Genomic DNA, 27,641 nt, shown 5'->3' on the forward strand with positions numbered 1-27,641 from the left:
TAGAAAACCTCACAAGTGTCGCGGATTTTTTTATCGCAACAAATACGTCCATACAAACCAGCCTAATTCATCAACAGACCCGACAATGCAGTATGTCGCTTTCACTGCATGGCAAGAAGGTTTTGTGGCAAAGTGTGCGTGCTGGGTGAGAAAGTACTGCTGCAAAGTGGAAAAGCAGGCTTTGCAGGCTTGCATCGCAAGACTGAAGGCCTAGAGCCAACGCACGGCCGGTCTGGAGGCGCGCACTCGCTCGAGCGCGCGCCTCTAGACCGACCGTGACGTTGCTAGAGCGCGCCCCGACCGCCAGATGTCACCACGTGTCCAGTCTCTCGCCCCACCCCCGCCCGCGCGCGCGCACTACTTCGACTCGGTGGTTTCTTCGCTTGGTGCGAGACGACAGCTGCGCAGCGCGGCGTCAAACGAGGCGAATAAGGTCGTTGCCTTGGCGTCAAACAAAAAAGTAAATAAAAACAAAGTGAGGGGACACTAGAACAACAGAAAGTTGGGCTTGTTTAGCAAGTAGTCATTGCATGCAGTAAAAGGCGCGCAGACGCGAATACAAAAGAAAGTGCGAAGTATCCAATAGCCACACGCTCTCTCATGCATGTGCCCAAGACGACTCGAATGCGAAAGCAATTTTCTGCTTCCGAGTCGGTCGTGTTGATCCATCCATCCTCCCCACCCCTCTAAGGTGTCTGCACCTAACGTGGTTTCGCAGCACTGCCTCAGAGATCAACCCACGTTTGACGAAGCGACTATGCCGCGTTATGACGTCATCGTGTTGACGTAATAGTGACGTCACTATGACGCTACGACGACGTCACAAATTTTCGCGCTCTGAGGCGCCACACTGGCGTCATCGTGCGATGACGACATCACACGATTTTTTGCACCACTTCATGTTGACGCCGACGCCGCCGACGGTCACTTTTGTATGTTTGATGAGGCGCCTAAGGCTATCGCCTTAATAGTGTGTGCTGCACGAGTCAAAAGCGTTTATCTGGCTCTGATTTTCTTGCGGTGTGGTGTCACGGCTAACATTTCGCGTTTCGTTCGCGCTAGCAGCATATGTCTTACCGTCTCTGTTCATTGTTTCGTTCTTTTTTTTTATGCGTGTGTGGAAGGGGAAGAGAAAGAGCGTTTGTGTTCCGTTTCCCTTTCTCTCGCGTCCGTGTATGCGCGCCTTCCCGTCTTCTATGTGACATGGAAAGGAGGAGACGGCAGAGGGCGCTAGCGGCGTATGGCCGTGCAGCGCCATCTAGGACAGGTGCTTGTACGACGAACGCTTCTGAAGGTGGGAAGGAAAAGCCAGATTAAAGAAATGTGGGACTGACAATTAACTGCGGGGAAACAAAAGTTAAAAAGAAGAAAAGACAGAGTGGGTAAGTACGTCAAAAAAGAAAAGATAAAAACAAAAACTGACCTGCGAGCACTCCGGCCATGTAGACGGTGCCGATGCGCAGAGATCCGTGGACCATCTCCAGCGGCAGGCCGACCAACATCTGGACGAGCAGGTTGAACAGCAGGTGGATCCACCTGTTGTTTAGGAAGGAAGGAAGGTCAACAGAGGGCCCCAAACGGAGGTCAACCGCCTCTTTAAAGATGACCTAGAGAGTTGGCTACTGTGTCAGCAGATTAACCATTATGAAGCCGAGGTTCTGACGGAAGTCTGTTTGGCCGGGAAGTAACATCGTAAAAATTAAGAGGAACACCGACTACGAAAAAATACGACGTTCCGGCTCCCGTGACGGGAGCTCTAGTTCGCAATATTGAACAGATTGTGAGCAAGGCTCTCGTCAGCGGAGCCGGAACGTCTTATTCTTTTATTTTTGTGGTCGGTGTTTCCCTTAATTTTTATGACTATTTCTTCCTCCTCACATAATATGTCCCTCGAGGCCGAGACTTTCGGGGTTTATTATGTGTAGGTGAAAGAGCTGCCATTTTACGGTCGACAGTAAATCAATTGCGAGTTGTACAAAGCGAAGCGAATTTTTTTTTTTTTTTCCAGGACAGCTGCGTTCTCGAAGCTTTTATCTGCCGTCGTTCCTTTCGGATGCGATCGTTCGAAGATAACGAATCGAGGTGTTTTCTGAGAACAGCCTTGTTTCTACAGTGAAACTAAATATGGCCGAGTTCTGGCGGATCGCGTCCGGTGACAATAGACGCGTAGGACGACAATTTTCGCGCGAACCGATTAACTCGACTAATCCGGCGTTCTTGCGTAGAAAAAAAAAATGGACACGGCGTAAAAGCCAACATAGGGGCGTATGGCTTCGCCGACATATGGCAAAATGACGTGAATAATTAGGCCTGAAAGAAAAGACCACTTGCGTGAGAAACGAACATCCTGCCACTTTTTATTTCGAAGCTATGCGGGGCTTCTTAAATACTATAGGATTTAATTTTGAGGTCCCCCTTGATGAGCCAATATGCGTCACGCGCAAGAGACACAACACCGGGATCTTCGATTGTACGTTTCTTTATTCGCTCAATATAATCGATGATGATAATATATAAATTCACTATAGCACTATCCGCTATGCCAGACACACCATAGGCACAGCATTGCCGGCTTCCATCTTTACAGTAGCGGCTCTGAATTTTTTTTTTCTACACTTCGGAACGTTGCCTAGAGTTGAAGTAACTGCAGTACTGGAATACATCCTAAAGCCTGCGCAGCGCTCGCATATAAACGAAGTAGGGCAAGAAAGTGCCCGGGAATTTTCAGTAGTAATCGAATATCAGGTACTACTTCACTAAGGGGGCTGCGGTGTCTTTCTTCATTTGCCGGGCGCACCTATATGTTCGCCCAATAAAGAGTTCAATCTTTATTTGACGCTTTGTTCTGATCAAGTCTTCACCCTCACAACAGCGTGACACTGCACAATCCGCCTTCTACATCTTCCCGTAGTGCCCCCTGCCGTTTTGGTGGGGGTTTTGGCAGGGGCTGAGACAATCGGTATCGCCAGAAGCAAAGCCTCCGAGATGAAGAGACGTTTCGCGACTTTTCCGCTAGGGGAAGGGCGCATGCGCCGTGGCGTCGTGACGCCGTACAATTGGGTGCAACGAGGGGGCGAAGCCGAGAATCGAGACTTACCCTGCGTGGAGGACCATGTAGAAGACGAATCGCCATACTTGTAGCCGCTTGTCGGGCCGGTAGATGAAGAAGCTGTCGATGGGCACCGGACCCGTGGGCGTGACGGCGCCCGTGATCACCGTGTAATAGGTGAAGAAGCCAAGCTGCAAGAAGAAGAAGAAGCGTTTACACCAACTGCACGGAACTATATATATAACGTACTCCCATTCTCCCGTCAAAATAGTCGCCTGTGCTGCGCCTCGTAATACCTCGTCTTCGCAAAGCGTTCTGATAGTATGGTGGTGGTGGTAGTGGTTTGAAGAGGAAAAGGCGCCTAATTTCTGCAGCCCGGTCGGGAGCACGGCGCAGCGCCTAGGGACTCAGTGTATGGGACTCAGTGGGACAGGTCCCTGCAGAAGAACTTCGACACCGACCCCCCCCCCCCCCCCCCCCCCCTCCACCACCCATAGTTGAGAGCCCAGCACACGCCTAACACAGCGATTACCAAAAGAAAAGTTTCAGTGCCCCTACCGGTGTTCCTCGTCTAAACAGGTTTTCACGTCAAAATGCGCCTTCCCTGCGAGACGAGATACATAGAAACAAAAAGGACAAAGGAAGAATAATAATAATATAATAATAGTAATTGTGAGGGTTTTACGTCCCAAAACCACGATATGATTATGAAGGACGCCGTAATGGAGGGCTCCGGAAATTTCGACCACCGGGGTCTTTTTCAACGTGCTCCTAAATCCCTTTTCAGAACATGGGCCTCTTAACATTCCGTCTCCATCGAAATGCGGCCGCCTCGGCCGGCATTCGAACCCACGACCTTCGGGGCAGCAGTCGAGCACCATAAGCACTGGACCACCGCTGTACGTAAAAAGGAGGAGGGAAGGGGAGGAGCACGGGCGTATCCAGAAAAATTTTTTTGGGTGGGGGGAGGGGATTTCAACCACGCTTTATGTATGTTCGAGCGCGTGTTTCAGGGGCGTAGCCAGGGGGGGGGGGGATTGGGGGGTTAAAACCTCCCCGAAATTTTTTCAGTTTTGCTTGCGTATATATTACACACACATACAAACACACGCACGAACATACGTTAAGTATGGTTGAACCCCCCTCCTCCCCGAAAAAAATTTCTGGCTACGCCCCTGGCGTGTTTGTATACGTGTGCGTGTATATATACGCATGCAAAATTTTAAAATTTCGTGGGGGGGAGGGGTGTGAAAGCCCTCACCTCTCCGTAACCCTCCCTCCCCTTGCTACAGCAGTGAGGGGGGGGGGGGGTGTTACGGCGATGATTAGCGGCCAATCGGAGGTCACCGGGCGGCGGCGCATGCCTCATCCGAAACGCGTGGACGAAGACGGTAAAAAGGAGGAGGTAGAAGAGTGGGAGGGTGTTCTCGTCTCGCACGCCGTCTAGGACGACGCCGATGAAGAAGAAGAACAGCGATAGACAGACTTCGCTAGCGGCGCGCGCCGCCGGTAGTCACGCCCGGCCAAGCGCGCGCCACCTGGCATCCGCGTGGTTCGCACGCGCTACGCACCGCTAATGACCCTAATGAGAGAGCGCTCGCGTGTGTTGCGGATCGGAGGAGGGTCTCGTCTAGGCTCTGTACGTCTTTCCTTCCACCTCACTCCTCTTCATTTAAAAAACAAATAAAGAAAACGCTGCTGGACATCACCGAGCCACTGCTGTCGAATTCCCTCAAGCAGGGCACACACGCCCACTGATTGCAGCAACTATTACAGTCTATACAGGAGGTAGTGTTGGGCTTAGCGCTTGAGTTGGTAAAGAAATATGTGTACACGCTCGAGGAGGTCGCTGGGTACTTTGTGTGGGAGAGGGGGACGGTGGGAAGGGAAGAAGGTGCGTGACCTCTTAGAGAGACCTTGTCGACTTGCGCAAGCTGTCGCTTGTTGTACGCCAGCAGCTTGCGCGTTGTAGACAGGCACTTTAGACACGACAATGAATGCCGTAATACGCCAAAGCCAGTTGAACACGAAGGACAATGGAGGGCGAGCTTAATTTGCGTCTCATTCGCTGGCAACGGAGAGTACAGTTGCTCGAACGAACAAACAAACAAACAAACTATCAGAGCACTTCACTGCTCAGAAAACAAGATTGGAAAAAAAAAAAGAAACCCGAGTTCCCACTGCAAGCCCGAATTCTTCGCGATAGGCCCGGTCCGGTCCACCCTTAAAGGGACACTAAAGGCAAATATTAAGTCGACGTTGATTGTTGAAATAGCGGTCCAGAAACCTCGTAGTGCTACTTTTATGCCAAGGAAGTGCTTATTTTGAAATAAAATCACGTTTTAGTGGTCCGCATCGCGTTAGTGCACTTCAAACCACCCGCCTGAAAGCGGTATTTCTCACTTCACTGTTGCCGTGCCCAACGTTGCCCGCCTTTACTGCGTGGCGGCGTGCACTGGCAGCGTGCGCCATTAGGGCATCCGGCAACATCACATGCATGCGGTATTTTGTCGAAATTTCTATCAGAGCGACTTTCACGAGCGCGCAAAACACACGCGGCAGTACACGATACCGAAGCTACCACTGAGACGCGACCGCGTGAGCGAAGCAGGGCGCCGGGCGAAGCGCAGTTCGGCGAAAACGGAACTTTTGAACCACGCGCGCCGTTCCCCATGGCAACGCCAGAGAGGTTCTTTTTTCCATGAATCAAACAGAAACGAACAAGTAGCATTTTATTACGTCTCTTGATGCACGGAAGGTTCGTTTCTTATTACAGCTAGTTTGATTACTAGTGATTAATTGTATTCAGACTCTCCTACGTCATCGGGATCACTTCTAAAATGTCCCACTCATGGCGCTCATCGTGTGATACATTTAGCTTAATTTCTCGGTAAGTAGGGCACTGCTGTTGATAATACTGTCGTTTTAGACGTTGTCATACATTGAGCTTTCACTCTGACATAAATTGTTATTTGCCTTTAGTGTCCCTTTAAGTAACACAACTGAACAATTTTCGTGCATCTATCAGAAAAAAAAAAAACAGACAAAAAAAACAGAGTCCCTGACACGGTATAATTAGGCATATATTTACCCGCAAAGAATTCCGTTGTGGTCCTTGTACCATATATACGCGATAATCGACAACAGAAACCGAACAGTGTGTTCCCTTTAACAGTGTTCCAGACTGTAGACGGAATATCGAACACGCGCATATACCAACATTCACGAACCATACAGACACAGAATTCAAACGCAGCGCACGTGGTTTTGTAAGCAACGTCTTGTATACTGAACGCTTACTTTGTTATACTCGACTATACAACGTACTACACTGAATAGTGAATGCAGCTTGTGCGCGCATAATTCACAGGAGCATTTCATCCGCTGCAGGGTGTTACAGAAAAAGCAAAAGGGGGTGGTGGTGGTGGGAGGACATTCCTGTCCGGCATTCGGAGAGTCCCAACGTGGTGGTGGGTCCTGCCGCACGTTTCCGCTTGGTTGAGCGTCTGCCACGCGCGCATGCGTCATTCAGCGGCGGTTCCAAGAAGCACGACGCGCCCCTGCGTATGTAGTGCACTACTACTTATACGCTACGAGCATCCGAACTTGCACCCAACACACCTCCCGTCTTCATTCCGACGCTGTAAAGAGATCTCCTTTGAGGCACCGCAATCGAGAAGAGGACTATGTATATAAAGTTGATGTACAGACGGGTACAGTGCTAAAGGGAACACTTGCGTGCAGGGAATATGTCCGGATTTCTCGAGCTGTTGCGAAGGCACAGTTGCTTAGATTTGCATAGGGCTACCGGTTGTGTGGGCAGTTCTGCTTACTTTCGACAGAGTAAGTCAGTGCACGAACAATAGAGAGATTTAGTTGGTCCACAAACACTGCGTTAACGTTAGGCCGTAGCCGTGAGAGGCCGGATAGGTGTTGCCGTCTGGCGGGGACCGAGATGAATCAGGCAAGCATATAACTGTTATGGCAGAAACCTGGTGCGTTTCTACTTCTCTGGCGGTTTAAATTCTCGGCAGCGGCCTATAATAACGAATGAGCTGCATTTTTAAACGTTTTTTTTTCCTCGAGGACTCACGAAGCGTCAGATGATGTCGATAACATCGCCCAGTAACCCGGTATTACGTAAATCCCTCTGCGTATGCCGGAATATTGGACAAGCTAAAAACCTGTAATGTTTTCCGCACCCACTTGCAGGCACGGCGTCACCAACGTGAAAGATGCACATCCGAGTGTTGCCTTTAACAGGTGACCGTACTGTACATACTCCCGTCTCAGCTGACACTACTCGCATAGCATTCGCCACAGTGCACGGAAATTTTTGGCCGACGAAGTGGAGCATGCTCAGGAGTAAGATGTTTGACGAAGTTCCCGGGTCTGCCGTACTTATAATTCAACGAAAATTCAAAAATGAATTCTCACCCGCTAAAGCGGCTCGATCTGCTTCCTGCATGCAAGCGACTCGGAGCTTGCGCGCGGACGTACGTTTTTATTGGAGCGTGAAAAACAAGCAAAGATGGAAGACGATATGAAGTTTCGTGTACGGCGAAGCCGACGGACTCGCAAAAAAGAAGCCGCCTCGCATTACGATGCAACCGGCAACGCTTACTCAAATCAGATCTCTTCTTTTTCTGAGGAATTCGCAGGCCACGCGGTCTTTCAGGTGTGAAAAAAGCAGAAATTCACGTACTTCTAAAGCTTCCTATTTAAGTTGCCCGTGTCGCATACATGGCAGTATCAACTACCATATATGTATGTCATATAAGTGTACGGTTGTACGGTGATTATATAAGTATGTGACATATTAATTATGTGGTAACTATACAAGGTGATGCATATAACTGGATGGCAACTATGTAAGTAATAACTGTTGGGGTTTAACGTCCCAAGACCACGATATGATTATGAGAGACACCGTAGAGTAGGGCTCCGGAAATTTCGACCACCTTGGGTTCTTTAACGTGCACCTAAATCCAAGTACACGGGCCTCTAGCATTATCGCCACCACCGAAATGCGGTCGCCGCGGCCGAGATTCGATCCCGCGACCTACACTGGTCAACAGTCGAGCACCGTGACCACTAGACAACCGCGGCGGGTAATCGCACAGTTCTAAGGCTTCCTTTTGAAATTGACGGTGTCGGACTTCTACACAACCGTAGGATTTCTACATAACCGTAGGATTTTTACACGTTGTGCTTCCGTAGTCATACGTAAGTTGTCTAAGAGTACACCTCGCAATATCCTCTGTACTTCGCGAAACAACGTGCTGCAGGATATCTACAAGATGTCTTTCTGTAGTCATATATAAGACGTAGGCTTTCTTTTAACCACGGCTGAGCTACTGTAGCTCCACTTAGGCATGCTCCTGTGTCTTCTCCCTCCTTTAAAAACAAAATGTACAGTACAGTACAGTACAGTACAGGCGGCAGCATGTTCCCGAAGCGAACGCCACCGATCGGTGTCGGTGCCCGCCGAGCCAGGTACAGACACCCTACTTACAAGACCTGCACTATACGCACACGGTTGCTTGCGTGCCGAGCGATCCGGCACCGCGCTCGCGCCTACCATCTGTCGGCGGCGGTGTTGCTCCACAGAGCACCGATAGCAGCTTCCGAGGCCGCAGTGGCAGGTAGCAAACTGAACGCCCCCTCGTACTCCTGTACTCTCTCCTACTGCTTCACTTCGGGCCGCCGAGCTCTTAGAAAGGAGGCTTTGCCGGAGGCTGCTATGCATCTCCGGAGTGATTCATGTCTCTACTGATCTTGAATGTTGCGGAGAGGGCGGCGGTGTCTGTCATGAATTGTTTCTTCTTCCATTTCTGTACTTTTTGTTTCAAAAAGTTTCCGAAGCAGCACGCACGCACGCACACACACACACACACACACACACACACACACACACACACACACACACACACACACACACACACACACACACACACGCGCGCGCGCGCGCGCGCGCGCGCGCACACACACACACACAGGCGAGAATGATGTAGAGAGAGAGAGAGAACAATGCAGTCAGTGCTGCCACTATTTGTCAGTGTGCTTATTGTGCATGATTAGTTCGTTTTTGTTCAGAGGTATCACGTGTGAGACACAGACAGACAGACAGACAGACAGACAGACAGACAGACAGATAGATATATAGATAGATAGATATATAGATAGATAGATATATAGATAGATAGATAGATAGATAGATAGATAGATAGATAGATAGATAGATAGATAGATAGATAGATAGATAGATAGATAGATAGATAGATAGATAGATAGATAGATAGATAGATAGATAGATAGATAGATAGATAGATAGATAGATAGAAGATAGATAGATAGATAGATAGATAGATAGGATAGATAGATAGATAGATAGATAGATAGATAGATAGATAGATAGACAGATAGATAGACAGATAATAGACAGACAGACGATCAGATAGATAGATAGATAGATAGATAGATAGATAGATAGATAGATAGATAGATAGATAGATAGATAGATAGATAGATAGATAGATAGATAGATAGATAGATAGATAGATAGATGGATAAACTTTCACATAAGGTGAGGCCGTCTGCCTCACAAATTCGTGCAAGAGACGTATACATAACTTGCAACTACGTCACACCGCGGAACTCTGGTATACAATTTCGCGGCATGCGCTGCCATTACCGAGCACATGGCAGCAGACGACACCGACTCAAGTTGTACGGCTCTCGCATTTCCCGTCAACGCTGCACATCGCAACGGCGATTTTTGCGATATTTGACTGCTGCACGAGAAGTGTAAATCAATAATAAAAGAGAAAGACCAGACGCGGGGACGTACTGTTTGCCAAATGCGATCACAAACCCGTGCGACCGCACGAAAGAGCTGTCCGATAAGCGGAGCACATGGCTTATGCGTGCGTAAACAGGAAGGACCTCAGACGCTGCACAACGTTTGTGTGTGCGGGTGTCACTTCATAACAGGCAAGTTATGCTTCCGAATCTCCTCACTTTTTCGCCGAGTGTATCACCGCGGAGTTATGCGCGAGGTCAATTTTTGTCGAAACGTGAAGCACCGAATTGAACACAGCGATCGCGCCTTGGTTTTCGGGAGGCCCTCTTAGCCCTTCGGTGAAACGAACCCCGACTGCGCGCCAAACATGTTATTGGGCCATGGTTTTACGCAGCAATCAGCGACGAAATCTGGTTTGAGCGCCGCAAAATGTAGGCGGCGAAGAGCGCCGCTGTAGGTGATTCGTGCGAAGTTGTTTCAACCATTACGTGCGACATCACTGACGACACTGCAGGCTGCATAATGTCCTGAACGATTCTCGTTCGTGATAAGCGCAAGGCAAACGATCAAAACACGCTCACTACGCCGAACGATCCGCGCGCGAACGTAAACACAACGCGGTCACTGAGACGTTTGTGCTCGGTGATGGCGGACGGAAGACAGGAACTGACGTCACTTGCAAGTTATGTATACGTCTCTTGCACGAATTCGAAAGGGAATCGAACCTGCGACCTCTAACTGTGCAGCTACGTCGCCTCAGCCATCGTATACATCTCCTCCGTTTTGCTGCATACAACTAGTATACGTCGCGCGCCTCTCTGTCTCTAGTTCTGTGGTATCTTAATCCGAAAGTGAATAATTCCTCTTCCGCCCGCGGCGAGGCGTGGTCGTCGTCAAAGTGCGACACTCCTCGACACGCCGATCCCTCCCCCACTTCCCTTTCACCTGCGCGGTCGCTTTCTTTTTCTTTTTTTTGTCGACCATTTTCCGGCGACTTTCCAGGGCACTATAGACACAGACACAAAAGTATGCACCGAAAGAATAGCGTTCACTAAACACAAGGACGCATGCGCGAAACAAATACACGACCAGCAGATGCGGCACCACGTCTCGAATCCTCCCCCCCCCCCCCCCAAATCACTTTTCCCTCTATTTTTCGTTGCCCAGTTTTCTGCAGCTATCCAGGAACTATTTATCTCTCTCACAAACACACAAACACTCGCACAACACACACACACTCACAACACACATGAATGTGTAACCAAAAGAACTGTACAACAATACACGCAGACACGACACACACTACAAGAGCGCCACCGCGAAAACGAGCAGGAAGAACCCCGGCGGCCTGCGGAGCTTTGTCCTCGATCGCGGCACAGGTTGTAGTAGGAGCCAACGCCCTGTACGAAAACCCGGGGCCCGAACCAAGCCCAACTCCGAAAGCCCAGAGACACACACAGCACGGTGCTTCGATCAAGGACATGTATTAATCATGTATGTGTATAGTTCCGCTTGTCTTATTCTTTGTTGATCCGGCGTCCATTATCACTTCTTTTTTTTGTCTCCCCTTCGATATCCCTTCGCTGGCATGGGAGGGTCGATCAAACGAACGAGCGGCCCAGTGAAGTCCTTTCTTCCGGGTTGAATTATAAACGCTGTATGACCGCGCGAGTGGGGATGGTGGCGTGCGGAAAAGCCATCGTTTTGAGGCAACGCCTTTTATAAAGAGACGCCGTCAAAATACAAAGAGAGAAACAAACCGAAAGGCGTAACTACTTCGGTATTTGGAGCGGTGATCAAGGTAAATTAATGAACGACGTAAACGTTTATTAATAAAGTTATAAGCCTCCCCTCCCCACCCCCTTCCCTTCTGCCGTGGTGTGGCCTCGGTTGGTGGTTAGGTTAAGTGCACGCTTACGCGGCGAACGTGCGGCGAAGGCGTACACGGCTGGGCGATCTGCGAAATTAATAACCCGTCCGACTACGATATACGTGACTATCTTTCCACTGTACTCACAAACTAACTACGCTCGCACACTGTGCTCACACCGCACGTGCTCAAGAAGAAAGGAAGAAAAGTGTGAAACGTGAGGTTAGTATTCAAAGGGTCCACTCCCAACACAAGCACAGTATGAGGACGGGAACTCAATGAAAAGTCTGAAACACCTTTCCTAGAAAGCTTTTGGTGAGGGCATGGGCGTAATGAGATTGGTAAACAAGGTGAAGATGTTAGAGACAGGAGTTGTTCCGTTGCCACAGAAAAAAAAAAAAAAAAAGCTATCGGCGCGAGTCATGAAGGGGATATATTACGTGGCTAATTTAACAACTATACAAGACATCGATATTGTCAATTCATTTATTTCTTGTTTTCTGTCAGCCAGAAAAAAAAAAGATTAAAAACAAGCGTCCAAGGTCCTGGAGTGATGGCCCGGGTACACGGTAAACCCCTTCCACCCACACTGTGGGGAGTTCCCACAATAGTGTGTCCGCCACAAGCGACGAGAAGGGAGTCTGCAGTCTCTTCAGCAGCAGCGTCAGCGCCTTACTGGGAAACGGCAAACTAAATACGGCACTCGCTATTTACCCAGCACTCCCAGACGGGTCGCTTTTAAACTCTTCCGGCATCTACTACGCGGCACGGTGTCGCCCCGTGACGCATTCAGCAGCAGCGTCAAAACGCAAAACACGCCCGTTGAACGAAAAACAGCGACGTGGATGAGTGAACGAGTTTACGGAGTGACGCATTAGCGAGTTTTAGTACTACGTATATACGGAGCGTCCGTAACGGCGTTGCGTACGTGAGAACGCTGCGCGTGAGCAGAAGTTCTGCGCACGCGCTCTACGCGAAACGCTGCACTGTTATGTATGCGACGCCGTTACGGACGCTATACGCACGCAGTACTAAAACTCACTAATAGTCAGTTTAAAATAGTGAGGCCTAACATAGTGAGTACTAAAACTCACTAATAGCGAACACGAAATACAGGGGGTACTATCAGTGGCAGATCCAGAGGGGGGCGGTAGGGGCGATCGCCCCCCCCCCCCCCCCGCCTGTATTTTAACTTTTTCTCGGCTAGTGTAAATAGTACGGATGTTAAAATTTAAAGATTCGCCGTTACTACCTAAAATATTACGTTTGGATGACAGCGATGTCAGAATCCCCGACGAAATTTACGAGGACGTTTCAAGTTTCAGAGCAAGAACCGGCGACATAAGCGTGCGCCTGTAAGCGGAAGTCAACTATCCGAAACCAGAGCCGTATATTCCCTTTTGTCCGAAACAGTCGAGAGCTGTCTGACGTCACAAAAATGGGTAAGCGCTATTGGACGGAGGTTTACGCATATTCTCTTCGAGAGGTATTGCAATGGCTGCGGGGGACTGACATTTTTCTCTCGGTTTGTAACCGAGTATAGTATCACTCATAAACACTGGCTAATGTCGGCTTAGTTGTGGCTAATCCTTCTAGTGCTGGCTAATGACACGGCTATAACGTTGGCTAAGTGTGGCTAAATGACCGCTAATTCTGCAGCTCTCCGTTGTTCTCACGCTACCGTCGCCTCCATGCCAAGTTGAATACAGTGAATGAGTCCGTTTTATTTTCTTTACTCCGTCATGCGTACGAGTGATGGTAGCATCATCCGAAGCTCCACGCGACATAAGTCGTGCCCCGTGTACGCCCGAGAAACTCAGATTTGGGGTGGGCTGGGTGGGGGGCTCCATTCGTCAAACGCGTCGAAGAACAAGCAACTAAAAATATTGCTGCTCGCGACGCGGTCTAAGAACAACCCGACGTCGCGGCCACGACACGTGCGTACAACGCGCGTGTGCCGCTCGCAAGGCGCAGACCGGATGTTGTGACTCTCCAAGAATGACGGAGACGCGGCGCGCCATCGCTCCAAATGTGTGCGACCGTGCGACACCGGGGCATGCACCGGAATTCAATTAGCCGTCGTCTGCTCACGACCCGCGGCACTCTCACTCCCCTGCGTCAAGCCACGTTGAATCATCGGAAGCAGACGGTCACTAAGCAGACGACTCACGACAAAGGTGTGCAGTGCCGTCGAACACGATTAGCAATACTGTCGAAGTTAACTTGTCTGATTGGCACAGCTTAATTGGCAAACTTAGGGTGAATGCGGAATATTGTGTGCGACAGGCCTCCAGTGGTACACCGGTGCATGCACCGGAACTCGATTAGCAAGGAGCAGGCGACGACTAACCAAACAAAAAAAAATCACAAATTAGAGCAGACGCTTGTGTCGTCTGCCCCTCCAAAGGAGCAGTAGGAACAAGCGACACAACTAGCGGTTTGTGTCGTCTGGAGCAGACGACACAGACGTCTGAGCGTTTTCGTCTGTTTTGCAACGTTTTTAGACAGATTCACGAAGAGTGTGTTTCGCGAATTTATGTGTCTACAAGCGCTGCAGAACAAACGCGAAAGAAAGAGACAAACGACACATGTATTTGTGTCGTCTGCTCCTTGTCTCCTCATGTGCCATTTTCTTCACCACCAGCTCAGTCAATGACCTAATCTATAGCTTCAGCTTAGTCTATAACTCCAGCAGGTTCATTGAGTAGGGGTCTCGTCAGTTCGATATCCCGCAAGCGCTGCCCGTATTCGGCAGACACAGCTCAATAGCTTCCGCACCACTGCACCCATTTAAGTACGAGCATGGAATTCTGGGAAAGGGAAGAGGAGATAGAAAGAATAAAGACCACGTGATGAGATGAGAGGGGCGGAGAGTGGAATGACAGAACTGTAACTCTAGACGGCGTTATGCACAGGGGAAGAATGTGAGGAAAGAAGCAATGGAGCGGCGGTGTTACCACGTGTGCAGGTCACGTGTCATCCGCGGAGCCCTTTAATGGCTTATGCCTCCCAAGGTGCGGAAACGAGCGGCTGAAAGGAGAGCGATTGTTGCCAGCAGACGAGAGATATGTGCGGTCTCGATGAAACATGGCAGCGGAATGCGCGGAGCGGATTCCATAAATCAAAGCTTGGGATGAAAGTGACAACAGGTCAGCTCTTTGTCCAACGTAATAGGTACGACTCAGGAATCCGCAAGAACTGACAGATCATCTTTGAATTCTTCGTTTTCAACTTCCACCATCTTGCAGTTTCCATAATTGCGATGAGTTCGCATGTGCAGTAAGCTGCAAAGCATGTCTGGTATGCGGGCTACTTTCGCAGTAACGATTGCGTCACTTGCACGCACTCCTATAGCCAAAGGTGCGACATCTAGACGCAAATGCGACAGCAAAGTAGTCAGGTGCGCTTTAACAGAGAAACGAAAAGAAAAATGCCATTACGCCGCTTCGTAAGCGACATTACTGTCGTTACGTGTTAGAACCAGAGGCAGCGTGAGGATAAACGAACACTAACTTCGACTCGATAACAACAAACAGATGAAACGTAGTCATCGCCATAGTCTGCTCGACCTGCTCAAGAGCAGATTACACAAAGCCATCGTCTGCTCGACCAAAACGAACAAGCAGACGACATGTAGTCATTTTCATGTAGCCTGCTCGGCCTGTCCGTAAACCACAAGTTGCATAGCAATCACCTGCTTGACGTGACATCAGAAAGCAGACGATATGTAGAATAATCGGAGGTAGGTAGTCTGCTACACCTGACAACAACAAGCAGAAGACAATATATTCACCTGCTCGACGCGATATCAACAAGCAGACGACATGTAGTCAGTCCTTGGCGTAGTCAATCTGTCGATAACAAGTAGGCGACGCGACGCTGTCACCTGCTTGACTCGACAACAGTAAGCCGGCGACACGTATTGTAATCGTACGTATCCTGTTCCACCTGACGATAACAAGCAGACGACACATATTAGCCATCGTCAACTTGACGTGACAATTACAAGCAGACAACACATAATCACCGTCTGCTCGACCCGATAACAAACTGCAGGCGACGTGCAGTTATTGGCGTAGTCAATCTGCCAGTAACAAGTAGGCAACGCGAAGCCATCACCTGCTGAACTTGGTAACAACGAGCAGGCATCATGTATAGTAATCCGACATAGCCTGATCGACTACTCGACCGGATAATGAGAAGCAGACGACACAGTCGCCTGCTACTCCACATCCGGGTTCCACACGGCACAGAGCCCCTTTCCACGAGAGAAAAAAAAAAGTGTACCGGCCCGCAACAGGTGTGCACGAACTGAACCGTGTTGTGCCCGCAAAAAAAAAAAAAAAAAGAACTATATAACAGGGCGGTGGCGACGAACATCCGGGGTAACGTGAGACCGGATGTGCCGGAAGTGTATTTAACGCCCTGGGCTCAGCTAGCAGACGACGCGACGCCTTGCGGGTGAAACCAGGAACCAACCGTCGGCGGGTTCGCCCATATGTACGCAGCACACGGTACATGCACCCACACCCTGTACATACTTTGCTGCTGCTGAACACGTTCACCCACTCATACGATGATAAGTCGAAAGAAGTGTAAATATAATACGAACAAAAACGCATGCGAGGCGAAACGTGGTGCGGAGTGAGTGGTGTTCGCTTTAAAACGTTGTCGGAGATTAATTGAACGTCGTTGGCAAGGGCGGTCATTTGAGACTACGTCTTTTTTTTAGAACTAGTTGATCGCGTTTGTTTTTAACATATTTGGCCGCTGCATTGCGGCACTGTTTCTGCTCCAACGTTACGACCCTCGGTAATTCGTGCCTTTTGATTGATGATCCGTTTCCCAAACTTCAGTGGGCTGTAACCGAGGCTAACTACTCTCTACGTGGTCTAACCATAAGAAACTATACGTAACAGGCTTAGCAAACGACAACTGGCGATGCGGGTGAACGAACACGTCGGAACAAAATTAAGTTCGAAATTGGAAGCACATTGGCTTACATGGACGTGAAACGGCGTTGGGGAACGAATCCATTACGGTACTAAAATAATCATGATAATTAAATCCGCAGTGAACCGTGAAGGTAATCTTGCTCAGCCAGAAATTTAAAGGCATAGAAGGCAGATACAGGTGGCGACGCTACCGTGAGATTCGCGCACTGGCTCGCTGTGACGTCACACATTCCGGCGGTGTCCGGCCGGACAGTTATCCCTATTATAGATGGACAAAGCCGTGAAGCAGATTAAGCTTTATTAACCCCGCCGATGGCGTGTACAGCCAACGTCTAAAATTTAGAGACCACGATACACAAGAAAAAGTTGAATATTCCCACTGCCTCGGCAGGCAGCCTTGAATTCAGATTTCCCACCTGTTCTAAAACGCGCTAACTGCTGTAGTATCAGTTCGAGCGAATGTAAGCACAAACTACTGAGAAATTCAGGCCTATAGTGGCCTCTAAAATTTTTGGCACCGACTGTACGTATCAGGCCCGTAACCAGGGGGGTTACGGGGGGGGGATTACACCCCGTAACCAGGGGTGTCAGGCCCGGAACTCCCCCTTCCCCCCCGGAAAATTGATGGAGGGGGGTGTTTTGCCGTAAATAAATAATGGAACTAGGCATTTTTCCCGAATAGTGAAGGCCTTCAGCAAGTGTTAACGAATCTGAGGCTTTCGCCTCAAAAAAATAAGCACAGCCTACACCTCTTGCGGCAGTTCGTTTGCGTTTGCACGTGCGAAGCGTCCTGTGCGAGTGAACGCTGCGACACCACAAAGCCGGATGTCCATCCAGATGGTCAAACAGCTATACGCCGGCCGACCAGTCGGCACGCAACACGCATACACAAGGGTTTTACTCACGACGACTCATACGGGAAGGTTAGCTGTACGACAGGTTTTGCTCGGACACGACTGCCGTCCGGCGGATGCGAGTGCCGCTGACCAAATAACACACCGTTCATTGACTCGCTCACGCTAGTACTTGGCCGGAGAAAGCCATTGACCACAGCTGGTATGCAGTGCGTGCTGCTTACGTTCCACTGTACTCCCTATGCGCTATATACTCCATAGTACGCGTACTTCATAAGACACAGTTTGCTATAGAATTCTGGGAGTATACAAGGGTACCCCCAAGGGAGTCTGCATGCAGCGAATACTATATATTGCAGTAGTAAGGAAGCTGAGTGCATTGTGGAATGGCGCAACACACACACACACACACACACACACACACACACACACACACACACACACACACACACACACACACACACACACACACACACACACACGCACGCACGCACGCATGCACGCACGCACACACACACACACACACACACACAGGCTATATTGAGACCTTGAAACGTAGAGACGTCACTAGAGAGTTGAGACGCCGTAGAGAGACGTAGAGAGTTGAAAGTTAGCGCCTGTATTGCTTCTCTCGCCTGTGTCCCCGTGTTCTTTTGCGCTATTTCACAACAAAACACTATCAATCGATTACGTGCAGCTGTTCAACGCGCACGATCCACTACAATACGGCGACTTAGATATGACGTCACAGCACGTGCACCCTGTCTACATCGCCCCACCACCACCAATCGACGGCGGTGAGAGAGCCTGGAACTCGCAAAATAGTTGCGACTCTTCTAAAGGAGGGAGACCCACGTGCTGCGTACTGCCATGGTCCCTCAATACTTAAAAAAAAAAGGTATTGAGGGACCACGGTACTGCGGACGATTGACAAGGGAAACCGGAATTCTGTCGAACGATAGCGCGTGTCGTGTGTGTGTAGCATACATACGCTCGGCGTAATACGTATATTCGCTCTCCATTCACGAAGCTGTTGCGGCGTGGTGGACCACGCGTACAACCGCCGAACGAGACGCTGTAGCTCTATAGGTAGGCTACGCGTAGTGGTCGTGGGCGTGGAAACAGGAACGCAGCTCGCCAGAGACGAGGCTGCACGCGGGACGGATCTCGCCGCTGCCTCGACCCGGCCCACGCTCGCAGAGGTCACCGAAGTGTACATCGTAGCACGTGGGCGAACGCGCGTAACGCAAACCAGCGGGCAGTGTCGAGGCTGCGCGTGGGTAAACAGCGGGCTTATAGAGATCGGGGTTGAAGGGAGGACGTTAAGAAGGTTAGAAATAAGGTCGGAGTGGGCGTGGAGGGGTTTAACTGTACCAAATATCATGCACGATAGTGAACGACTTCTCAACGGAAACTCGATTAAGGACAGATAGAAGTTATCCAAGCGCTACGTAAGTTCAATTACACTTCTAAGGGGCTTCCTCGTGGAATAGTCATAAGAAATCGGTATTCTGTGACTTTCTGTTGTCATTAATAGAAATCATGTTGATGTCCTGTAGACTATTACGCAAGCGCTTTTTTTTTAAGCAGGCCACGACCCCGCTTACAGGAATAATGCATAATATTCAACAGCGCCTCAATAGATATTCTATTGAAAACAAGTGACAGTTAAGGTGTCCTACTTAAAAACAAATGACAGTTAGCAACAACACAACGTGTCTTCATATGATAATTTCTGTCTAGTACGTACAGATTTTTGTGCAAATTCTGCTCGAATTTGCCTATTCAAGACTTTACGTTGCAATACAATTGAATGTACCACATATTCACGCGTACAGGCCAACTTAAAGGGGTCATGAAGCACCCCTTGGGCTTGTTGAAAAAACACATCCTGCGGAAAGCTGACACGGATATGAACTGCTCTGCCAAATATTACAGTCGTGCGCGCCGCGTAATGGCCACAAGCGGAGCGCGAAGTTGCCGTTTCCCCAGGCACCCTCTTTTCAAACAGAGGCCGGTTCTCACTCTCGTGGGCGGGCGGGGCGTCTGTCCGTTTACGTCGCGGATCTGTCCGTTTACGTCGCAAGATACATAGCATGCTTATTGGCCGATAGCCGACGTAAATAGAGAGCGGCGTTTGGATCAGATGCGCTTCTTGCCGCGGGGTGCCGCCAGTTGCCGGCGCCGCACTCCTCAGTACACGGTAGCCGCACTCGCGCAAGCGAATCACAGCGGGAGAGCGATCGCGTTTCATGACGCGCGCTGACGTAACTTCTTTCCCCCATGCCATCCCTCCCTGTCTAGCTTCCAGTGCGTTCGTCGGCACGAGAAAAGAGAGAAAGCGCTGGGGGCGTGCGCCAAACCCCCGTAACTCCGCTGATTCTTGACGGATTCGAGAAATTTTTGCGGCAATCGATTCGGGAGGCACACTCCGATACTGAGGTCATTAGATCATTACTTGGAAAAGTGGTTCATGACCCCTTTAAACGAAAGATACATGCAAAGATACATGCCTTCCGTCGTAGCCCAATTGGGAGAGCATGGGACGCACAATACGAAGGTTTTGGGTTCGGATCCCACTGACGGAGGGGGGTAATTTTTCGTCCGGCTTTGATTCATTTCAATTGACGTCATATTGACCACGCTACAGTTAAAAACAACAATTAATGTTCGTTATGCTTTTTCTGGCCTAATTGTCTGTTCGATTAATTTGATTGTGTCTAACAAACTGAATCAGTATTAAACTGAATCTGAAAACTGAATCAGTATTAAATTTCATTCAGTTTACCCAAATAATAAACAATTTTTGTAAGACGTACCCACGTCTCGCCTTAAGCGAAACGCTCGACCCGCAAAAATCAATCAATCAATCAATCAATCAATCAATCAATCAATCAATCAATCAATCAATCAATCTATCTATCTATCTATCTATCTATCAATCGATCAATCAATCAATCAATCAATCAATCAATCAATCAATCAATCAATCAATCAAAGTGAAGACTGACCTCGATGAGCGTGACAACGAAGACGAACAGGGGCGGCGGGCGGCAGCTGTAGTGGTCCGCGTAGTACTTACGGTCCCTGCCGTCGGGCAGGAACTCGGTGGCGATGGCGCGAACCATGGTGCGGAATACAGAGCCGTCGGCTCCTCTCGACACGGCGCCAGGGCGGCGCCACGGGTCTTCCTCGTCGTCGGCCGCCGACGAAGACGAGCCGCAGCCTGAGACAAAGCCGTAGTACGTGCTATAGCCGCAGTAAACAAAACAAGGGACATGGTACAGCCACTTACAAGAAGCCAAATACTAGTGAAAACATCGTCCAATCGGCACCATGTTGCCCCGTTCCGCCATCTTGTCGCTTTCTTTTTTAGCCAGTCGTACGTAGTGTTATATCACGGAAACGTCACGACGTGGAAACGTCACGATATTTTGCGCGAGTACGTAGCGAGAAGCTCGTGCCCTGTCGTGTCGTCAGGGTACAGTACGAACCAAAAACCATCTTTTAAAAGCATACTTTAATTACACTTTATCAGGGTGCGCTCTATAGCTTACCGGCACATTTTCTATACCCGGTTACAAAACAAGAAAAAATGTAAGCTGTAAATTTAAATGTAAATGTAAATGCCATTCACCTGTGAAAGACAGTCGCGCTAGCTGGTTTCCTCTCGAACTGCAAGTACTTTTTCTCGGATAATGTAAACGCTACACATATTAAGAGTTAAAGGTTCACCGTTCCTATCTAAAACACTGAGTTTACCTGAGCAGCGACGCCAGAATCCCTGAAGAAATTTCACCTGGACGTTAAACTTTTCGGCCTAAAACCAGCGACATAAACCTGTGTCTGTATGGGAATGTCTTATATATATGAAACACTCGAGAAGTGCGTGACGTCATGAAAATGAGTAAGCGCTATTGGATGGAACACTTATGCAAATTCTCTGTGGGAGGGACAGCAACGATTGTGGGCGGAGCTGACTTTTTTTTTGCTTAGGTTATAAGGGTGGGCATAGGCTCTTGAGGGCTTCGCCTTTCATTTGACTAAAAAAAAAAGCAACTGAAAAATATCGTGTCATTTACTCCATTTCAAAAAACGGAGTAAATTTACACTTACTCCGTGTCTTTTATTCTCTTTCAAAAAAGGGAGTAACATGAGTGCGTACATACCGTAGTATCCTCTTCCAGGAGTGGTGGCAGCGCTGACGCTGCCTTGTCGCTGGCAGTAGTTACCCGCTCCTGCCCGCGTCTGCTGCCAGATGTCGCGCTCGTCTCGGCGGTGCACGGCGATCTTAAAGCTCCGAGTGCGCTTGCCGCTCATCTGCAAAGATACAACAAAACGAGGGTTTCGTTACACAGAGACAACACCCTTCAAAGGTGTGCAATCGAAATTTTACTCCTCTACCGGCTTGTTAAGAACACTCATCTGCAGACACAAGAACAAACGAAGGTGTTGTTACATAAAAACACCGTCTAAGGGTGTACAAGTGACGTTTTACTCCTCTTCCCTCTAGTCAACTATCGTCTGCAAGGACACGAGAACAAACGAGAGTGTTACACAGAAATAACACCCTTCAAAGGTGTACAATCCAGATTTACTCCTCTACTGGCTAGTGAACAACACACTCATCTGCAGAGAGACGAAATGAACAAACGAGGGTGTTGTTCCTCAAGAACACCCTTTAAAGGTGTACAACTGAGATTTTACTCTTCCGGCTAATCAACTATCATCTGCAAGGACACGAGAAGAACAAACGAGGGTGTTACACAGAAATAACACCCTTCAAATGTGTACAATCGAGATTTACCCCTCTACTGGCTAGTGAACAACACACTCATCTGCAAAGAGACGAGAGGAACAAACGAGGGTGTTGTCACACAGAAAGAACACCCTTCAAAGACGTGCAGGCGAGATTTACCGCTGCTCCACCATCAAAGGTGTACAGCCAAGAGTTACTCCTTGTTCTGCTAGTTAGAAACACTCAATAATCATCCTCATGGGAAGGAAGTCGTACTTAGGGCGTCCTTCTGTCTCGTAGTAATAATTGACAGTCCCTGTAACTGAAGCTCAGTCGAGCACAGATTAAAACATATGCTCCCATGTCTGATTCCCTTTTAGTTTTTTAAACCACTTTAACATGTGATCCTCTCCGAATGCAGTTTATTCACTTCGTTTCACTTTAATTCACACCTGATTCAGCGTTACATTTAATTTATATTTGATTCACAATTAATCAATTGACCTTGATTTGCCTCCGATTCTCCTGTCTGTTGATCTACTCTGCACATGAACATTATGTTACTGTTCTGTTGATGTACGGCCCAGTTTTATGTAGTACACCGTGTCGATGCCTTGAAGGGAATGAGAAACATTGACATCAGTAGTCGATACATCTAAAAGTGAACTTCGTACGGATACGCCGCCGTGCAGGACGACCGAGAGGGCTAATTAAAAACAAACAAGCCGCCGGAGTTCCAATCTCGCTTCCATTCACCGTGGAACACGAGAAAGCTCCATTTATTCGATTGACCTGCTGGCTACTTGCGCTATAGAAGAAAGAGTGCACGCCGAAACCCATTAGCAGAGGCCATCGGATTGAATGGAAACAAGGCACCATCAATTAGGAGAGTTGCAGGGTACATAGGCTTTGGGCGACCGCTTGTACGTTGTTGATGAAAGGAGATTGGATAACGAGGTGGATCTCCGGGTTGGGAGAGCGTGGAGAGGGTTTGCGACCCAATTGGGACCATGTAGTAGCAGTATCAGATCGATTAGTGCATGTTCCCAGTCGTCTCAACGCTCCGTCGACAGACCCGCAAGAGTATACTGTCAGATAAATTAAGAATCTAATTAAAAATAAACAGCGGGAGAAAAGATCGTCGTCAGAGCGACATGGTGGCGATCGGATAGACGATGTGTGTGTATAACGTTCGCTTCGCTACTGATAGACGAGCGTCTCGTTGCGAATCGAGTTGAGAACGCAAGGGACGCGGCATCGATGCGACATCACAGCACACCAAGCTCTCTGAAGACGGATTATGGAGGACATGGCTTCTGTAGCGCAGAAGGAACGTGTACACAGCCGTTTTCTTTTCAGCAAAATTCCTGATAACTCGTATAGAAGATGCCTGCATGAGTACACACGTCAACACACGCACGCACGCACAAAATGACGTCACTTCCGTGACGGAAATGTCGCGTGTCGATGATTGGTGGACCCCGGAATGAAACTGGTTCGTGTTGAAAAGAAGGTCATTTGTATAATAGGAGATGACGAGACATGGTAATCGCAACAGCACACGCGGGTCACCCGTGGTACCATCCCGGGCTGTATTTAAACGGGACTGAACAGAACACTCAAATGAAAAAAAGAAATAAAGTGAACGGGAAACACGAGATAGTTTATATATGACGACGTATCAACGAGCGGTCTCCATTTCGGCACTTCGTCTATATGTAGGCGCTGTCAAGTTTTAATATCCTTACTATACTAGTAGTTAGCAGTAATATAGTAAGTAATGATACTGCTGCAAATTACAACTGCTGAAAAAAGTTCGTGACCAGCCGCTGCCGCTCTACACACTCCGATTACACGTGGTGTGAAACTTCAAGAAAAAGAATAATAAAAAAAAAACAAAATAAAACAGTTATCGACATCGGCAAACAGTATTACACTATACACAAGGTGTACCCTGCCAACATTGAGCTAAGCTGTCGGTCGTTCAAATAAGATTACTACCCCCCGCCCCCCCCCAAAAAAAAAAGAAAACGAAGTTGCGCATACTTAAATCACCGTACAAAGGTCTCAAATAAACCTTATCATAAGAAGTTTTTTTTTTCTTAAACCTGGCTTGAACGTCGAAGCTCCGAAATCCGGTATATAAATGCAGCACGTGAATATAAAAAGGGATGCCCTAAAAAAAAGAGAGCGGGAGAGAGCAGCCGAAGCTAACCCGAGACCAGCAGACAAATTAAGGGCATAATCGCTGAGCATACTCACACGATTCGACGCGACGCAAATCTTCGCACAGGTCCCGACAACCACAACCCCATGGATGTCAAGAGCACAGTATAGTCCTGACTCGACGACGAAACACAAAACAAAGAGATCGCAACAAGACAGCGTCCAGACGTGGTGTCCGAGTCGACACGACCCACTGGCTGGCACAGTTCCAAGCGGGTGGGCGTGTGGGTCAAGACTGACCACTAACTACGTACACTTCAGTTCACTCGGCAGCGTCTCGGTCAGATGCCGAGGGCTTGCTTGAGCTGCGATGTAGTTGTTTACCTAGTCATGAAGGTCTTGTACGCAGTCACCAGACAGCGAGGTAGGTCACAGATCAGTCCACCACGGCATGCGTTTGAAGTCCGAGATGGTTTTTTGTTTTGAAAGACGACTCGCAGAATCCCGACGATCACAGATACAGGACACGGGATTCGGACATTGAAAACAAAACCCACGTGACCATAGGCCCGGTTGGTTGGACGAGCTTTCTTTATTATTATTTTTTTTTTGTGGGGGGGGGGGGGGCGCCGGCTACGCCGATTGGACGCTGGTTGATCGTCCGATCCGCAGCGTCTCTCGCGCTAAAGATGAACGCGCGTTGTTGTTGTTTCGGTTTGTTTTTTTTTTCCGAGGAGCGCCACGGGCGATGCGAAAATAGAAACACGACGAAGAAGAAGACGTAAGAACATTTTAAAGAAGATGGACGCTGTGGTGCGGTGGTGATGCCGAGGTGTCCGCAAGGAGGTTCCTCCTTGGGTGTCCGTATAGTTTCTTCTTGGGCTGTGGCTTCTTAAGCCAAAGCTGAAGCCGTAGCTTTTTCTCGAGCTCACAGATGAGAACAGAGACAAAGATGACGACGGATCGTGTGATATTCGAGGGGTGAATGACCCCTGGACGAGAGTTGACAGGCAGCGGCGCAAGTTTGCGCGGCATTTTTGAAAGTATGAAAGCACAGCGTTCGGAGAGGCGCTCGAAGCCAGCGCGTATTGGCGTATACGGGGAGAGCGCGACAGCGTTGCGATGTTATGCTGCAGAAAATAGCAGCTACAGCAGATAACAGGTACCGACAGCGACACCACGTGACGTGACGTGACGTAAGCGATTAACCTCCTTTGAAAGCTCACACACCAAGGATGACAAGACGTCTTTTGACAAAGATAGGTCCTCCTTTCTATCAGCAGCCTGTCTGAGGCACTTTAAGGCAAAAGCCTTAAATGCCTCATCAAACGAGAAAATTGACCGTCGGCGTCAACACAAGTGACGAAAGAAAACCATCACGTGATGACATCATGACGTGACATCACCGATTTATGTGACGTCACTGCGACGCCATCATGACGTCACATATTGGCGTCATCACATGACATCATTGCTTGTTCAAAGATGGGCCGATCCCGGAGGCAGTACAAAACCACGTTAGGTGGTTAGGTGCAGAAAGCTTTCAGGGCAGGGGGGGGGGTGGGGAGGGGAAGAATGAATACATCGACGCGGAAGAAAAAGATGGCTTTCGCCTTCGAGTCATCTTAGGCGCATGCGTAATGGACCCTGTCAGTTTTTCTTGTATATACGTATAACATTTATAGAATATTGTGTTTCCATCCGTTACATTACTTTGAATTTGGATTTACACGTTTACTGTAAACTTTTTTTTTTACACGCAAGGAACATACAGGCGCTCTGTAGTGTTTTTGTGTTGCGCGTGTGTTTTTTCAGCGCCCTAAGGACGCGTATTATAACCTTCCCGCTGGTAAATGTGAACGTGGAGCTCCTGCGAGCCAAGCCCACACACGGCACGCGGTTGGTGAAGCCAGCTACACCAAGTTAAGACCGCGCGTACACCCACGCCACCTATACCTGCTCGAATGAGGGCAAAAGAGAGACAAAAAAGAACAAATATAGAAAAAAAAAGCACACCAACGTCTTTTAGCGGTACGTTGCGAACGCGGTGTGGCGTGGCGTGGCGCGCGTTCCCGCAATACAAACGGACCGCCTCCGCGCGCACCGGGACGCGACCGGAATTCAGAGGAGGCGACAGCCGACGACTCTCTTTTGATGAGGTTGGAGGAACCACGTGGACGGACTACGCCGCTGTACCGCATTTTCTCTGGTATTAGGAGAGGGGGCATTCATTTTTGTATCCGCATGCCAAAGTCAATCGTCAGTGTATATCTGTCGCATATAAGTACACTTATCTATCCACCCAAGATTTTATCGTGCATATCTACGATAAATCTATCCGCGTATGTACTGTCTAATCATACACCCACCGCTGTGTATGATTATGGTGCTCGACTACTGACCCGAAGGTCGCGGGCTCGAATCCCGGCCGCGACGGCCGCACTTCGACGGAGGCGAAATGCTAGAAGCCCGTTTGATTTAGGCGCACGTTAAGGAACTCGCAGGTTTCCGAACTCTGTTGAGCCCTCCACCACGGAGTCTCCCATATCTCATAACGATTATAATTATTATCTATCTATCTATCTATCTATCTATCTATCTATCTATCTATCTATCTATCTATCTATCTATCTATCTATCTATCTATCTATCTATCTATCTATCTATCTATCTATCTATCTATCTATCTATCTATCTATCTATCTGTCTGTCTGTCTGTCTGTCTGTCTGTCTGTCTGTCTGTCTGTCTGTCTGTCTGTCTGTCTGTCTGTCTGTCTGTCTGTCTGTCTGTCTGTCTGTCTGTCTGTCTGTCTGTCTGTCTGTCTGTCTGTCTGTCTGTCTGTCTGTCTGTCTGTCTGTCTGTCTGTCTGTCTGTCTGTCTGTCTGTCTGTCTGTCTGTCTATATCTATCTATCTATCTATCTATCTATCTATCTATCTATCTATTCTATCTGTCTATCTGTCTGTCTGTCTGTCTGTCTGTCTGTCTGTCTGTCTGTCTGTCTGTCTGTCTGTCTGTCTGTCTGTCTGTCTGTCTGTCTGTCTGTCTGTCTGTCTGTCTGTCTGTCTGTCTGTCTGTCTGTCTATCTATCTATCTATCTATCTATCTATCTATCTATCTGTCTGTCTATCTATCTGTCTGTCTGTCTGTCTGTCTGTCTGTCTGTCTGTCTGTCTGTCTGTCTGTCTGTCTGTCTGTCTGTCTGTC

At 48.7% G+C, this 27,641-nt stretch overlaps 1 protein-coding gene across 3 annotated transcripts in view; it reads right to left on the reverse strand.

Annotated features, from left to right (window-relative positions):
* The window catches only part of LOC119400033 (protein rhomboid), a 176,146-nt gene that overhangs the window by 7,317 nt on the left and 141,188 nt on the right, over window positions 1-27,641 (reverse strand). For all 3 annotated transcript variants that reach the window (XM_049417945.1, XM_037666952.2, XM_037666951.2), the window contains 4 exons: window positions 21,700-21,850; window positions 20,542-20,756; window positions 3,098-3,240; window positions 1,424-1,536 (listed from right to left, as the gene is read on the reverse strand). In XM_049417945.1, coding sequence (XP_049273902.1) covers window positions 1,424-1,536; window positions 3,098-3,240; window positions 20,542-20,756; window positions 21,700-21,850 — 622 coding nt within the window. The remainder of the gene's footprint in view (window positions 1-1,423; window positions 1,537-3,097; window positions 3,241-20,541; window positions 20,757-21,699; window positions 21,851-27,641) is intronic.

The sequence above is a fragment of the Rhipicephalus sanguineus genome, chromosome 7 (assembly GCF_013339695.2).
Source record: "Rhipicephalus sanguineus isolate Rsan-2018 chromosome 7, BIME_Rsan_1.4, whole genome shotgun sequence".
In the NCBI taxonomy this organism is placed as follows: Eukaryota; Metazoa; Arthropoda; class Arachnida; order Ixodida; family Ixodidae; genus Rhipicephalus; species Rhipicephalus sanguineus.